Genomic DNA, 16,507 nt, shown 5'->3' with positions numbered 1-16,507 from the left:
CTCAGGTTTAAGGGCTCCGTAAAGAACTAAAGGTAAAAGACCAGCTCACAATGTGAATACAGCTGCCTATTCAGACCCCAGCCCCCAAGCCAGACACTAATGCTGCCCCCTGCCTTCCAGCTATGGAGGAAGCCACAGCAGACTGTTGAACTCCTGCTGCATCCCGCCCTCTCTCCCCCCCCACCCCACCCCACTGCGGCACGCCAGGCCAGCCCCAGCAGCTGTTTAACCAACTGAGGCAGAAGGGGCTGCAGGGGAACAATGCAATTTGACTTAACTCTCCCTCTTTCTGTGCACGCATGCATGTATGTGTGTGTGTTTGAGTGTGTGTGTGTGCGCTTGCATCAGTGTTTTTCATGAGTATTCAAACAAGAACGGATTTCTATAGATCAGGCAACCCCCATCTTAAAATCCTTATCTGCACATTCATGGTAAACGATGGAAACTCTATCTATAAATGAGACAGATGAGTGACATTCAGCAAAGCCGGACAACATTTAACAATGAAAAGACAGAAACATTAGTTATTTTTGTCGTCAGCAAGCAACTGAATTATTACTATTAGTATTATTTGTATTAATTTCTTAACAGCCCAGATGAGAGTACTGAGCAGAGTCACAGCAAAGTAATGAATCTAATTCACCTTCTGCATATTTCTTTCATTGCATTTTCTGCAACATCTTCCACAATAACGGAAAAAAATTCACAGCAATAAATGAGTACACTGTCTGTCTTGACTGTCATTTCATGATGCATGAATTTGTAGTTGTTTTTACTTACATTGTCTGCAGCTGCGTATCTTTGCTCTGATCTTTGATTATTCCACCAATCTTGAACTGTGAATGCAAGATCTTTCTTTTTTTAAGAAGTTCTAATACCACTAGTAAAAAAAAAATACAAGCATTTGGAGTAAATTCCCTTGTTAAATGCATTCAACCATGTAGACTCTTTTCACAGCAGACATTTTGACTTGTCAAAGCAGGAAAAGCACATGTGGAATTAATAACATTAATGATGTGATGTAAGGATGATGACATGGCTTGTTTTTCCACGGGGAGTGCAAAATATGCCAAACAAAACAATGGTCCTCAGTTGAATTGTTGGGATTTAACAGTGAGACATCACTATCAGCTCCGATGTGCTGCTAAATGCACCTTGTTGCAAATTCACTCAAAGTCCTTCTCAGTCAAGGCATCAAGTATCAGCAGTTTCTGGAGCAGCCTCGCAAACGCTTGCAACATCTTGTATAATATAATTTACAAGGAAATATGTTACACAACACTTACAGTGCTTTTAACATCTGTGTGGAGTCGAGGGGATTCAATTGTTTCTATCTGTATCTGGAGGGTCAGGCTTTTGGTGAGTCAGTATCATTGCAAAATTGTTTGTTGCAACTCAGTGAAAAGGTGATTAGAGAGCACAAGTCAGGGGATGAATTTGCAAGTCACTGAACGTCCCTTTGGATTATAGTTAAATCAGTCATTACGAAAATGTGGAAAAAAAAAAAAAAAAAAGAATATGGCACAGCTGTAAATCTGCCTCGAGCAGGTCATCCTCAAAAACTGATGGGTGCAAGAAGGAGACGAGTGAGGGAGGACACCAAGACACAAGCTCCAGAGGCTTAGACTGGAGGGACTGTCTCATACAGCAACAGTTGGCCAGGAGTTTCACCATTTTCAGCTTTATAGGAGAGTAGTAAACAAAAAGCAGCTCTCAAAAAAAAGAAAGTTCATAAAATATAAACAGTAGTTTTAGCTGTAAAGCTGCCAATGTTGTGTTGGGCCGATAATTACACAAACTACGCAAAAACTGCTCCAATTTCAATACTCTTTCAAATTGACATTGTAATTGACTGTAAGAACTTTTGGAGTTCATCTTAGATTTTTACCTTTTTGTCTTCTGCTTTATCAAATGTTCATTTAAACATCTCATCAGTGTCACTATTAGCCTTCAGGTTAGTGTACAAAGTGCCATTTAACAGGGTTTGCTCTTCTACCAACCTAATTATTTAATAAGTTAAATTAAAATAAAGATTTAAAAAAAACAAAAACATGCTAAACATCCTATGTAGGTGTGTTCTTAGGTAAGTTCTTTGCACAAGTTAAAGCAGGAAGCATTCCTCAGGCTGCCTCTAAGGCCTGTAAAATAAATGCTTGACCATTTATATACTCAAATGTCTGTCTTGTCTGAACTGATATTGTGGGAAACTGAAAGGAAGAGAGCAATCCCAGAGTTTCTTTGCATATATTTTAGCAGTCTTAAAGCTCTAGGAATTGCAGCATATTGTGTATCAGCTTCTCATCAGCAGTCTGGCCTCTCAAACAGACTGCGCAGAGAGCCCCCTACTGCAATTTCTGCAAAGCTGCAAAACTGGCAGAAAGTCTGCCTCTTGGACCTCAGTAGAGGATGATTATGCAGGTTAGCTCACATTTTACTGTAGCACTTATAAGTGAGGCCTCAGCAGTTCTTTTGGAAACAAACTTAGACATAGGCTATAAACAAATAAAGCCCCAGACAGAAAGGTTCAGTTCCTGATTTACACTTTCTGATAATTGAAATTCTGAATTATGTCCAATAGAACAATTTGTACACTTCTTCTGCTTAATACGAGGGGTTTATTTCATTTTTAAAAGAAATTATTGAAATTGTCATATTTAAGTGTTCATGTTTATAATGTAAAAAACAAAATCAGACAATCACAAATTATTCAGTTACAGGTATTTTCAAAGTATCTAACACACCTTGTTTAGCTTTCAGACATATAGACCATATAATGGTCAGGTGCAGAAATCCACTCACCATTACAGTACATGTGATAATCTCCAGACACTGATGCAAGGGAACGCTACAACTTAGACACACAAATGGATTTGACTGACTTTCCAAAATGAAAGACTCATTCTTTCAACATTAAAAGAATGTAAAGGCTTTATATGTGGTGTATGCTTGATAAAAATGCTTTACAGCGGAAGTGGTAGGAGTCTCACTTTCAGTAGCAAAAAAAAAAAAAAAAAAAAAAAAAGAAGAACCCCTCCACATGTTCTTTCTTTATGGCTAACATTAGTTATTTTCTCAGTCCTTTTTCATTTGACCACACAGACAGCAATTCCATCAATACAATGTCTCTACGAATACAGTTTTAAAATATAACCACAGAAAATCTGTTGAGTACTATCAAAAAGTACAGTAACCAGCGGTGGAGTCCAAAGGAACTTAAAGGTTCCTGCGCCTGAAGCCCATGTATGAAGTCAGTGATACAACTTAACAACATCTCTGTTTGACACCTTGTCGCTATAATGTTGGCCGTCCATTTAGTTTGTCATGCATTAGCGCGATGGCCCCACCTGTGAAGTCTCTGAGAACCTGCACCGTCTCCCGTTGGAGCTGCAACGACTCGCGTACAAACTCCTGCTGAGTCTCTGCCAGCTGCTGCACCGACTCAGACAGAAGCTCCAGGGATCGTGAAACCGTCTCCAGCAGGATGTTGGTGGCGTGCTGTTCCTGAAGGCTCAGCGATGCGTTATGTAGCATGTTTTCCCTCATGTTTTGTGAAGGCTGACCTGGCATTGGAAGTGTGGCCGTTGAGGTTGAAGGTCCAGAGGACGTCTGAGGTTGTCCTTGCTTCTGGATGCCGTTGTTTCCTTGGTGATCCACTGTCGGTTTTGCTGCCTGAGTAGAAGGCGGCACGTCCTCCCTTTGGTCATCATCTGAGTCTGCAAACGCAGCATCAGCATCTTGAGTCAAAGAAAAAAGTACATCCGTGTTTTCTTATTGCTATAACATGTCTTTCTTCATTTGTATCCAAATCTTGACAACTCACCTTCTGTGGTCGGTATTTCATAATGCACATCGAAGGACAGTTGTGACGAGTCTCCTGCAACAATCAAAGTACTTAAGTAAATCAATTTTATGCATTTCTCTGAATGAACTTCTTAATTGAGCTGTTAAAATGATAAGTTCATCTAAAACTATAAAATGACTCACCCACTGGGCATACATTTAAATCTTGTGAGCACAAAAGACAATACTTAAAGAGGAAGGTGACATGGAGTCGTTCAAAATAACATACCAAAAGACATCAACTTCACTGATGTTGAGACTGAAATGAGATACTATACTGACAAAATGTCCATTTTTGGTTGAACTATTCCTTTAAGCACTCATGACAAGAGCCACTGTAGTTAGAAAGAGACTGATCCTCTTTGTTACCTGACTGTGGAAGTCCACTCGCAGCGTAGGAGTTTGGCGGGGGCATAGACGTCATGTCCAACCCACCGTTGGGAGAATTCTGCATTCCCATCATATCCTCCTCTTCCATTTCCTCTTCCTCCTCTGGCACATCGTCGTCATCTCCCAGGGGGCCAAAGTCACCCGTGCTCTGGTCTTCCTCGTCCATCTCCAGAATCTGGAGCACTATTTTCTCTGTCTGATTAAGGTCTCTGGAAAGACGTGAGTTGAGGCCCCTGTTGGGCACTGTCCCTGACCGCATGGCAGCCACTTTCCGCTTAGTGTCACATTTTAGGTCAGACCATTTCTTGATGACTTCAATGACCTCGCGTTGGCATTCCCCGATCTCATTTACACGTGCCGTAATCTCTGCCCATGTGCGCTTCTTCATATCTGTTGGAACACCACGGTTGAATTTGCCTTTGGGAGAAAAACAAAATGAAAAATGTCAAATGTCATTGTGACAGCGATGGTGCTTGACTGATGGTGCAACATTATAACTATTCCCAAATGTACTATTATCTCTAGTATATCAATGTTTGCCTAAACCATTTTGTTGTTGATCAATCACTTTTTGGGAAACCAGAAATAAAACCTCAAAGCACAATCTCTGCAATTAGAAAGTGAATTAAAGCATTCTGAATGGGATAAGTACCTGAAGACACATACCCACAACAACCATACGATGTTTCCTCACTTCATCCAACAGTATGTGAACTTCACTGAAAGAGAAACGAGCTTTTCTTTTTTTGAAGCGTGTAACACTGTCTTGGTTGTAGTATATTGGTGAAGACATCCTCCACACAGTGCAATAGGTCTCCAGCTGCTTTGTAGTCTCTGCTGTGTTTTAACTTCTCCAGCTGTCAGGAGGTGTTGTGTCAGAAATCTGATTAACAACAAAGTTCAAAGAGCAAGTGTTAATGGTAAAACTGCTCATGTGTCACCAGTGTATTGTTTCATAGACTTGACTGCAATTGATGTTAGAGACTGAGACTGAGAACAATACACACAAATAGTTGACTTAATGAAAGCTAAAGTAATTAATATTGATACATACACTCATTCAGGCTCAGCAGCTGAGCGTTGGTCGTGTGTGCAGTCTAGTTAGTTGATCAAGTAAATAGGTAACAAGTGCACATTATCAACATTTCAACTGCATCATAACTATATGCACAGGTCTAAGTGTTCTCGCATATTTAAACAGGGAAATAGTGCAGGTTTAGTGTGACGCTAACACTGTCAGTGTTAGCTATGAAACAGTGAATGAACAATGGGCGATGCTACAGTCACTTTACACACGCGATAGCCTGGTTAGCTGGCTAAATCTAAAGCCCACTCGTACTTACAGTCAAATAACACATTTACATAGGTTGCGCTAATGAATTTAACAAACTAGAGCTATTCTGTTTCCCTCACACAGGTAAACATACACACGGTTGGCTGGCTTTAGTGTTATATTACACAACAGTACACATTAGGTTAGCGTTAGCTCTCTTTACAGCAAGACAACGATAGCTAACGCTAGGTTAGAGTCAGAAAAGGCTAATGAACCACTTAGTTCACGTAACCTCACTTCTCGGGGTATAAAATAATGCCCAGAATAGCTCATGAGATGGTGAACATACCACCAAGTCAAAGAAGTTGGGATTTGGTCCAGAAACGTGTAGATAAACTTCCTTATCGGCAGGATAGCTACTGTCAAGCTAGCCAGCATGAAGCTAATGCTGCACTAAACATGTCCGGTTATTGGCTAAAGCGTTGACCAACACAATGATTCTGGTACGGCAACAGTAAGTGACCTTTAGTTTTAGTTTCACGCGTAATTTATAGCAATAACCACTATTAATGTGGTGATTTCACTAATCACGTTTCAGTGGTTTCTGTTTATTTTATCTGCTGTAACAATGTGCTTTAATTTTGAAAGAGCATGCCTCACTTCTGGTATCACGAGCCGGCTTGATTAAACAAAACACACACACACATACACACACACACACACAGAGCGAGAGAGAGAGACAGAGAGAGATACACATTACACACACACACACACACACACACACACACACACAGAGCGAGAGAGATATACAAATTTCACACACAGACACATTACACACAGCACTACACACACACTGATATTCACTAAGCTTTTGCAGATATGACACCATATCTGTTTTTTTTTTTATCAATGTCAATGAATTTAAAAGCCTTTCAAGGATACATTCTTCCTCTATATTAACACCTTGAAGTCAAATAGAGGATTTAAAATGTTAAATTCACACTATTATCTACTTTTATTCTCGAGGTTGTGATTTAGTGGCTTCAATGAAGTATAATATGCAGGAGGTAAGAATTCACATTATAATCAGTTGAAGCATCTTGGCAATCATAGCTCCCTTAAACCAAACTTCACTATTAAGTGGCTGAAAATTGGCATTGTTCCATTTCAAATGACTTTTGCCAATTCTGACAAAATGCTTGATCTGAATGGTGCAGAAGCAGAGCCCAGTCCAGCCAAACTATGAATTCATTAGTCACTGAGTAACGACTCAACGTAGCCAGCGATCTAATTGTCAGCAGTGCGTCAAAAAATAAGACATTTTATCATTTATCATACCCTTTTTATTCCAAAAACAGCACAAGTATTTATTTTTGCCAAGCAGTTGAATGACTGTGGCTAGAACATTGTTAAAAACCTCTAATAATGGCATCTTTACTAGTGGCTGCATGCATTAGTGGCATACACATCTGTTATATATTATGAATTCACACATTGTCCTCGCGTTATCTGGTGCAGAAATTTTCAATAAGTACACAGTGATAAGTAGAAGTAACCAGTAAGCTGCTATGGCGAAGTTGCACTACCAGTATTAAACGGCACAGTATCAGCGTGCTCAAACAAAACATTGTCTCTTACTGTGTTAATGTACATTACTATAACAGAAGAAATATAGGGCTGGAATATAGTGGATATTTATATTAACAAACAACCATTGTTATTAGGTAACTTGAAACAAAGTTTGGGATTTTTAGGCATTTTTTTGATATTTTCTAGTGGCTGTAGACATTACATAAACAGCGGAACTCTGATGCAAAATAATGGAGTGTACAGGTCAGTAAACAATGATTTGCTTGCAATAGACTGTGGTGCAAATGAACCATAATCTATATAATCTATCATAACATCTGCCTAAATTTTCTTGAAGGTTTAACCAAAAATGGTGAACTGTCTGGTCAGTGGACTTGGGGACAATTTCACAAAGACACCAAATATAACTGAGGTCTAAAAGATGGTGAGACCTCAGATATATGTATAGCTTTATCAGTTAGACCTCTCCTCAGGGCTGTGAGGGCATGATTACCATCCCCCAGCACTCCTGTTGTGTTAAACCTGTTGGGTTGGGACAACATACATTCTTAGGTGACCTCATGTAATTCTCAGACTAGCTCCAACTAACTTGAGCAGAAATCTGTTCAGCCATAAATCCCGAAAACACCTGCAGTTATGCTGAGCCTTTAAATTGGACTCTCCTAAAGGCCATGTACATCCTTGCAGGTGACCTCAGTTACTCTGAAAGCTAGTTAGACCTCTGCTCAGGTTGAACTTAGATGGAGCTTTTCTGAGAATTTGCAAATATGTACGAATATAAATGATGTTGCCCTGATATGTGCAACAAAACAGCATAGAGATGGAGATGTCAATCAAGCAGCTATACTGTACATGCCCACACAGCTCAACTTTGGCAAAATAGGTGTCACAACTGTGTGAGTGGCAATTCAAATGATAAAAAACATAGCCGACCAGGCTACAGCTTCATGCTGTTGACTCCAACTAAAAGTAGGTTTTCCAGTTTTTGTCAGCTGTGACAATAATTGATTGTTCTGAGATAGCCTGAGGTTAAGGTGGGTCACTATTAGGCTTTAAAATGTCAGTCTTTATTTTTGTGAAACTTTCCAACCTTTCAGCATTTTGGCATTAAAATAGTCTAACCAGTCCAACATACTGTATCTTTGTGAAACTGGCCCCAAATACAAACAAAAAGCTTCCTGCTTTCACATTAGGTTTTTCACAAATGTCACGGTGTAAAGCATGTTGGTGTTGGCCCGCCTCTTCTCATGCCATTTGGATTTGTGGGCATAAAGTCGATCAAGAGCCGATGCCAAAAAAGCTGACAAAATGATAACAATTCAACATTCTGTACTATCATGTTGGCTAAATAGTTGTCCAGAGCATTCAGTGCCATTTATTTTTTACCCTCAACTATGGGTACCATTGTGAGTGCAGGTTTGTGCTTTTTCCAAGTTACAATACAGTCTTACAAGTAATATGTAACGGTGACACCAGACATTGCATTAACATTCAAAATAAACCTGCACACACAACAGATTTGCTGAGTGACACGATAAGTTGTAGGGAAGGTCGAGAAAATATTTTGTATTGTGTAAACGAACAAAGTGGTTCCATAAAACAAGCATGAGAGGCATCGTCCGGACTCAGGAGTACATGGTCAACTGAAGCCACTGAAAAGACAAGAGCAGAGAAGACGACATCATGAAAACAGTGAACTGTTCCTATCAACTGAATCTAATGCTTTTAAAAGTTTGAATTCCAGTGAAAACCCACTGATATTTAAAATGACATGAGTTTACCTCCTTAATATTGACTTTGATAGTCCCGTTGTTATCCTTATCCAAGGTTTTGAAGGCACCTGAAACAGAGAAGATATTAAGCCTACTACACCTTCAATTTATGAGATTAGATTTCAAGACAATCATTCTTATCACACAGATAAAGCTATGCGACTAACCACAAAATCAATTTAGTTTACGCTCTTTGAAACTTACGGCACATGGCATCCAGCCTCACAAGGCAGCCGATATAGTTGTCGAAATCCATGTTCCCATTTTCATCGCTGTATCTGCGAATGATCATCTGGAACAGCTGGTCATTGAGGGGGAAGCCTGAGGAGGAGGTAAACAAATGAAGCCACTGTGATTTTATGATTAAACAGAATTTACACAAAGAGTCCATGCAGACAGGCTGCTTAACACAAATATATTCAAATAACTGGTGTGATATTCAAATCATTAAGCCATTACACCGCAGCTCAAAGATTAGGCTTTTTACAGAGTTCAGAAACATTTCATTTCAACCTTTATTTAAGATTCTCGGAAAATCACTGAGGGCGACCCTTATTTACAATGATGCCGAGATTACAAATGGAAAAACAGTTAAAGACAGGCAGTGAATGGTTATTAATTATATTCCTGAAGTGTCCAAGAGGTATGAGAGTATTCAGTTTTAGGTTAAAATTGCAAGAGGTTCCATGAGTTTGCTGCACCAACACTAAAAGTAGTCAAGTTCAGTCCAGACACAAGGTACCTGAAGAGCCAGACAGTCACTGGAGCGGTTTAGAAGTGGACCAGAGTTCCAGTGCAACAGAGATGTGATGTATGATGGTTATTTTCCGGTCAGGACTTTATACATACACAGATACCAGTGATTATTGCGTCACTCAGTCAGATAAGGCCAGCCGACCTTATCACAGAGGATACAGTGGTGAGTATTGTAGCCATCACGAGTAATAAATCTCAGGGCTGAGTGGTAAATTGAGTCTAAAGGCCCAAGTGTGGAACCAGCAGCATTTCTGGAAATTACATCCCCAACGAATTGGTATCTGGCTTGACAAATTTGTTGTCGAGCCAAATGCCAAGGTATTTGTATTCTGTAACCCTTTCGGTGTTTGAACCATTGATAGTAGAGATATGCAGATTACTCTAGTCTGAGTTTTTAGATCTTGAAAAAAAATCATAAATTTTGTTTTTATTTGTGTTAAGTATCAGTCTGAGATTAATGAAGGAATGTTGCAGTGCATGAAAGGAAAGTTGTGTTTTCTCGATGGCTAATTGAACAGAATCAGCGATACAGTGTAAAATAGTATGATCCGTACAGATGGGTTTGGCAGCCATGTAGGGAAGACACAATTTCATCAATATAAATGGTGAACAGGACAGGGCCCAGAATGGATCCCTGAGGCACACCCTTAGTAACAGGCGAGAATCCAGACTGGGCTCCCTCATTCTCACACGCTGACATCTGTCACACAAGTAATTCTGGAACCATTTGCAAGTATCGCTATCGAATTTTTATTTAAACTATTATTTACTTATAATTATACTACATTTGACTGGCTGCCTATATCTATCAATGACAATGATAAACATAACCTCACAAGTTATACATTTGGCATAATAATGGAGAGATTATCATAATTACATGTAGGTGTCTGGCTTACCATAGAACTATCAACATCCAATACTATCTATCTTAAAAACACAGCCACATGACTACTGATAGTTAATCAAAGGCCGTTTTGCAAGATCTCCCTGCATCTATGGCTATTGCTTTATCTGTGGCAGTTATTACTGGTATTAATCAAGTTTTGTTTCGCTTTCATTTTTTCAGTAGCTGAGCAAACATTTAAGCAACAATATGGCGGGGGGGGGGGCGACTCACCAGCAGCTCTGAAAGCGGTGGGTAGCTCATCTGCACCTATGACACCAGAACCATCTGCGTCATAGGACTTGTACACTCCCTAAACAATAAAAAAAATAAATTCCTGGTAAGCTGATTGACGACATATAAAGACTCAAAGAAAAAAAGAGTTTCTTTCCAACAACCTAAATAGACTAAATAAAAAATTATATTTTTTTTATTCATGTTACAATAAGATTATAATAACAATAATAATGAAGGTGTGTTCTTCTACTGTGTCACCTCATTGACAGAGTTCATTTGACAGGAGATGAAATGATCTGTTCCAGTGTGAAGCCAATTTAAATAACGTGTCCTACAGTAAACAGTGTTCAGATTAATCTGATGTAAAACATGGTAGTTATTCAAAATAAGGAGGAGTTTGTACACTGTACATTCAAATCATAGTCCTTCATAATCTTGATAAATAGACATCATTTTGCTAAATCTACAGTAGTTTTCTGTGTTCACTGTTACTGGAGATAATTAACTCTGCCCACAGGAATGTACCAGTGCAACACAGAAACAGATGTGTAGGACAAAGAAAATGGGCCCGCTGTACTTGCCTGCCATTTTTTTATATTGTTCCAGAGGTGTTTGAATTCATGGAATCCCAGTTTTCCAGTGCTGTCACTCTGAAACAGCATTAAGGACAACATTCTTCTTTTGCTGCAGCTTTACATTTGCATTACTGCTACACACTATATTTGCCTAAGGTGAATTTTTATGTAGCTTCCTCATACGTGCAGTGCAGAGGTCACAGTAGCGAAAGCATGTAAAGCTTTTGTCTGACTTGTTCACAACTCTGCAGCTGTGGTTTACACTACAAATGACAAGAATAACATAACTTTCATTTAGCTTAAATATCAAAAACACAGCTCAGTTCCAGCTTACATTACAGAGCTATGAACCCTGTATTTACATACTTTTGTGATCAGGGCCGCCGTACTTTTGAAGCAGCATGCCTGAGGAAACTGATATCTGCTCAGTGTTAAATCCTCACATATTTCAAGGTCATAAGCGCTACAGGCCAAACTGAGCGCAGACTTGGCCTGACTGGGAAAATCTGTTCTGATGACCAAATCATGGCAGTCTTCATAAACTGTGGGTGTGATGGAGTCTGCTGAACCAACATGTCCCTTTTTATAGCCAACAGTTGATGTATTTGTTCTGTTCTGTGTATTTTTACTGTGCTGTCACTGTCAGCTTCATGCTATCACTTGGCTTACACAACACATAAAGCCTAGTAATGATAGAAAGGATACATCCATGACTGCCACCATGCTCCTGCAAGACTCAATGCTGAAACCATCTGTCTTCAGGTCTCCATCTAAAATATAAGAGAAAAAACATTCACCATGTAGTGTATCTCTTTTTAATTTAAATAAAAAATGTGTAAATACTGTGAAGGACTGAATCAGAGCAGACTGAGTAAAAAAGACAAGACAATAAATGTTTACTGCAAGAAATTAACTCTAAATATGACACACAAAAACATGTCTTACGCTTTGTAACGATTCTGTTTAGGATGTTCATCAACTCAGTTGGGCTCACTTCCATGTCCTAAACGACAAATATTCAAAAGTGCAAACATCAAAAAGCCTGCAGAAACACAATAGTATGGTGTAACAAAATGGATGGTGGAGAAACACTCTTTAAAGTTGCAATACATTAAATCAAACCCAAAGTTATGCTTGGAATTTTTTCTGCAATAGCCCTTCACTGTATGTAGATTCTGCAATTATCTTTCTATGTAGTAATTCTTATTGGTAGTGGTGGAGTCCGCTGTTCCCACGCTGGATTTGAATTTCCTACCTTACGATGAGGGATTACAGGAAAAAGATGCATGGCAAGTAATCAAGCACAATGTTATTTCAATGATAACACTGTTTACTGTGCACTCTTTTTACACTGTATCAGAGCTGTGTTAAGTTCAAAGCAAATGGAACTTCCGCCTGTTGCTGCTACACATTAAGAGTGTTCAACTGGAAAACCACAGTGAACCACAGTGCTGCAGAAAATGTAATGTGTTTGTCACTGCAAAAAAATACGTCTAAAAAAATAAGAGATTTTTGCCGGAGCATTTTTGATTTTTGCAAGACAGTAATGAAACAAGAAGCAGCAGCCACGACGAGCTGTTACATGAAGAGATGCAGCAACATCCCTCCGACTCCTCCGTAACCAACTTTACTGAGCCCTGCTGTTGCGTGGAAAATTACTCACGCTCTGTGCCGCATGAAATTAGATCACAGTTATAATTATTTCTGACTGACTTCTTCATTAAGCCAATGCAAGTTTGTTTGGTTGGAGTAGGAGTAGCTACAAACTTAAGTGTTTGCTCTAGTATTAAACCACGGGTGTAACCAAACCAACCAGGACTGAAATCTTAATAACTTTTAACAGTTAAAACAAATGTAGGTCTTCTTGTTTATATGAAATGGAATAGTGTGGTCTCTGCAAAAAAAACACCAGAAATGAAAAGAGAAGAGACAGAAAGGTACACTCACTTCTCCGGCTAGTTGCTGGAAGACTCTGCGGAACTGTTTCTCCTCATCGCTCTCATGCTGCTCTGCATATGCAAGTGGCCTGCGTGGTGGAGGCTGCAGGACGGAGTCACCAGCAAACATTAGAAACACTGTCAAACACTGAGTTAGGAGTACAGTGACAAACAGATACAGTTAATGAAATAATGTCTGTCACTTACAGGATCAGAAGGCACAAACTGGGCTGGGTCGATGTTGCTACAAAGACGGGATCAGAGATGAAGAAAGTTAAAACACAAACCACCTTTTTTTGGCTGGGACAGGTACATTATGCTGATTCTCACCTGACAACATCAATGATGCCACCAATGAATTTTTTGGCAAAAAACATCTTCTGTCAACTGTGAATGTAAAACGCAACATAATTAGGCAAAAGATATGCACCACAAACACCACCTCAGTCCAGATTATTGAAAACATTTGTTGATTAAAGACCTAGCACCATGGTTTTATCTATAGAGTAAGTGGAATAAAATGATTTGCAATTATGGCGGGAGTGATCACTTGAAGTAATGCATAATGAGCTGGAAAATGATTTCAGTAACAAAACTGGCAACAGTAATTAACTTAATTACGTAATAAGTCTTAATTCCAAAGTGCTGTAGTTTGTCCTCTCAAAGGAGATGTGTTTGGTTTCAATGGTATGGTGCCATAGGTCTAAGAAATCCCTAACAAAACCAGAATTCAGGTTCTAGTGAAAATATAATAAATGGACCTACTAACAGTAAGAATCAGAAAGCAGGAGTAGAGGGCAAACTAAAAATAAACAATACATGCAATGCTGTCAACCATTACAAACATGTCCTATTTTACACATCGTTTACTATTCGGTCTTATCACGTTTGTGCTATGTTAACCGGTTCAGTATTTCATGAGCTAAGCGAAAGCAGCACTGGTTGGGCTTGTTATCCATCAAGCAATGGCATGTCCTGTGTTTTCTTTCAATAACGTTACAAAGTCTAATCGGTGGCACACCCACTGGCCCCTCTTAAGATGTTTCCTGTATAGAAAATATTCGATGCCGCACCCAGAGTGCCAAAAAATAAGACCAAAATCAAGACGCTGTCTTATTGCACCATACGTTTACAATGACACCTCTAACTTTACGCCTGCTAGCAAGTAAAATGTCAGACTTGTACAGTAACTGTTAAGATTGGGTAACTTGCTCTAATCCAACAAAAAACATATAAGTTAGCTGCAGTGTATTAATGTTAAACTCGAAGATTGGCATTATGGCAGGGTAAGCTCACCATTTTGTTGACCCAATCTCACCGTGCAACATCTCAGTGTAACAAGATTTTAGCTACTAACGATAGCCTGTACAGCAGCTAGCTAGCTAGCTAAGCTAACGTTAAGCAAGCTACATGGACACACGACGTTAACTGTCAAATTCAGCAAAACCCTAGTTAATTGACGTGATTAATAAATGCCTAACTCTCTACTGTTTGTTTAAAGTAGCTTAAAATGACACTTAAGTCATCTAAAACTCGACACATATATTTACCGTAAGGCAACAGCACTCTTAAAGTTGTTGGCAGCGGTTGAGGGAGTTTCACTGTAAACTCAGCTGGCAAGAGGCTCCGTCAACACGCCCCAACTGACGCTGCAGAGAGGAGGAGGGAGGAGGAGGGAGGCGGAGACTGTTTCTGTCTCTGCATCTGTCAGTGCAGTATAGGAGATGCCTGCTAATCATTAATGTCAATCTAGTGCAGATGTTTGTTTTGGACTTGCGCAGAATGAGAATGAAGGCTAATGTCTTTTTTTCAATCTTTATTGATAAAACACACAGATATACAGATAGTGCAGACGTGCTCAACATAATGGTACACAAAAAACAAGGAGTTTAAATAAATACTAATAATTATTCAAAAAGAATTGGGATAAATGAACTTCATTAATATAAAATTAGATTTAAAAAACATATGCTATTCTCCTTTAAAGAGTTCACCATACAATTTGACACTTTACTTTTTTTTAGTGTTTATAAGTTTAAAATATTCTTTAAATTCACATTTATGTATGTGAAATTTACCATATAGAATCAATAAGTGAACAGTGAATTCAATGTTATATTTATCATGTTCAAAAAATGTAATGACATTTTTACACTCAAATTTATGATTTATGATTACTTTTACATAATATATAATCTTCCATTCGAGCCCAAGAAGTAACTGAATATAGACAATGGTAAAATAAATGCGTTAAAGATTCTGGTTCATCGTTGCAAAAATTCTAAGAATTTGGAGAAATATAGATTTGTTGGATGTGTAGGTCTATTGTGTGTGTACTTCAGTACCTATAAAAATGTTGTCCCAAAAAGCTTTCCCTCTAGGAGTAATTTTCCTTCTTTCATAGAATGACTTACATATATGTTTATTGTTGCATCTAGTATTCATAATGTCAGAACCATTTATCATCAAAAGGGTTTCTATCCTCAGTGCTTCTTGAAACTGAAGATGACTTCATTAGATGTAATAGACCATTAGAAATCGTTTTCATTGCATAATTAAATTCTCTTCTTGTTACAGGAAAGGATTTAACAAGAAGGAATCACTCATAACTTAACAATAGACCGTTGGCATCAAAGAGATCACTTACATAAATAGTATCTTTATCAACCCAATTTTGCTTAATGATAGATTTTTTTTTTCAACAGTAATGTCTCCATTGTTCCATATGATGGTTTTGTGTGGGGAAAATGTATGCATATAACATAATTCCGAGCTAGGATGGCCTGTTGATAAAATTTAGATAATTTTATAGGCAATTTGGTAATGTTAAAATCACAAGTAAGTAGAAAATAAAGACTACCCAAATTTCTAAAAACATTGTTTGGAATAAAATACCAAATATAATTTGGGGCCTTAAGATATTCCTTAATCCATTCTACTTTAAATCAATGAAATTAAAAAATTCATATCCACCTTTTTTTTTTGACCCTGAACATATTTCTTTTTGTAAGTGATGGTGTCTGTTTTTCTGAGCAAAATTAGTAAGTATGTTGTTGATTTTCTGAGATGTTGAGACTTTGACAAACACTGATAGAGACTGAAAGTCTTGAAATGCCTTATTCATTGTCACAATGCTGAAATTAGCTTCTCATTTGGTGTTAAAGAACCAGTGTGTAAGATTTAGTGGTATCTAGCAGTGAGGTTGCAGATTGCAACCATGGATGTATTATAAGAGCTGGATACTGGATTAA

At 38.5% G+C, this 16,507-nt stretch overlaps 2 protein-coding genes across 5 annotated transcripts; both read right to left on the bottom strand.

Annotated features, from left to right (window-relative positions):
• Positions 1–775: 775 nt before the first annotated feature.
• zgc:153990 (uncharacterized protein LOC768125 homolog) lies at positions 776–6,091 on the bottom strand. 4 transcript variants are annotated; one of them, XM_044371618.1, is made up of 6 exons: positions 5,853–6,085; positions 5,285–5,327; positions 4,897–5,113; positions 4,210–4,647; positions 3,821–3,874; positions 776–3,734 (listed from the first exon to the last, which is right to left on the bottom strand). In XM_044371618.1, the coding sequence occupies exons 3-6, from the start codon at positions 5,021–5,023 to the stop codon at positions 3,292–3,294; spliced, it is 1,062 nt and encodes a 353-aa protein (XP_044227553.1). In that variant the 5' UTR covers positions 5,024–5,113; positions 5,285–5,327; positions 5,853–6,085; the 3' UTR covers positions 776–3,291. The 4 variants fall into 4 exon arrangements, with proteins under 4 accessions (XP_044227553.1, XP_044227554.1, XP_044227552.1 ...); XM_044371619.1 differs by lacking the exon at positions 5,285–5,327 and having other exon boundaries at positions 776–3,713; positions 5,853–6,091; XM_044371617.1 differs by lacking the exon at positions 5,285–5,327 and having other exon boundaries at positions 5,853–6,083.
• Positions 6,092–6,823: 732 nt separating this feature from the next.
• On the bottom strand, positions 6,824–14,989 carry capns1a (calpain, small subunit 1 a). Its single transcript, XM_044370797.1, has 11 exons — positions 14,807–14,989; positions 13,587–13,643; positions 13,464–13,500; positions 13,267–13,359; positions 12,265–12,322; positions 12,025–12,089; positions 11,326–11,394; positions 10,742–10,820; positions 9,070–9,186; positions 8,875–8,933; positions 6,824–8,745 (listed from the first exon to the last, which is right to left on the bottom strand). The coding sequence occupies exons 2-11, from the start codon at positions 13,631–13,633 to the stop codon at positions 8,719–8,721; spliced, it is 651 nt and encodes a 216-aa protein (XP_044226732.1). The 5' UTR covers positions 13,634–13,643; positions 14,807–14,989; the 3' UTR covers positions 6,824–8,718.
• Between the last annotated feature and the right edge of the window lie 1,518 nt (positions 14,990–16,507).

This window comes from Thunnus albacares, chromosome 13 (genome assembly GCF_914725855.1).
Source record: "Thunnus albacares chromosome 13, fThuAlb1.1, whole genome shotgun sequence".
NCBI classification, from domain to species: domain Eukaryota; kingdom Metazoa; phylum Chordata; class Actinopteri; order Scombriformes; family Scombridae; genus Thunnus; species Thunnus albacares.
The sequence above is the reverse complement of the archived record's forward strand: the minus strand, read 5'-3'. Positions and strand labels throughout refer to the sequence as shown.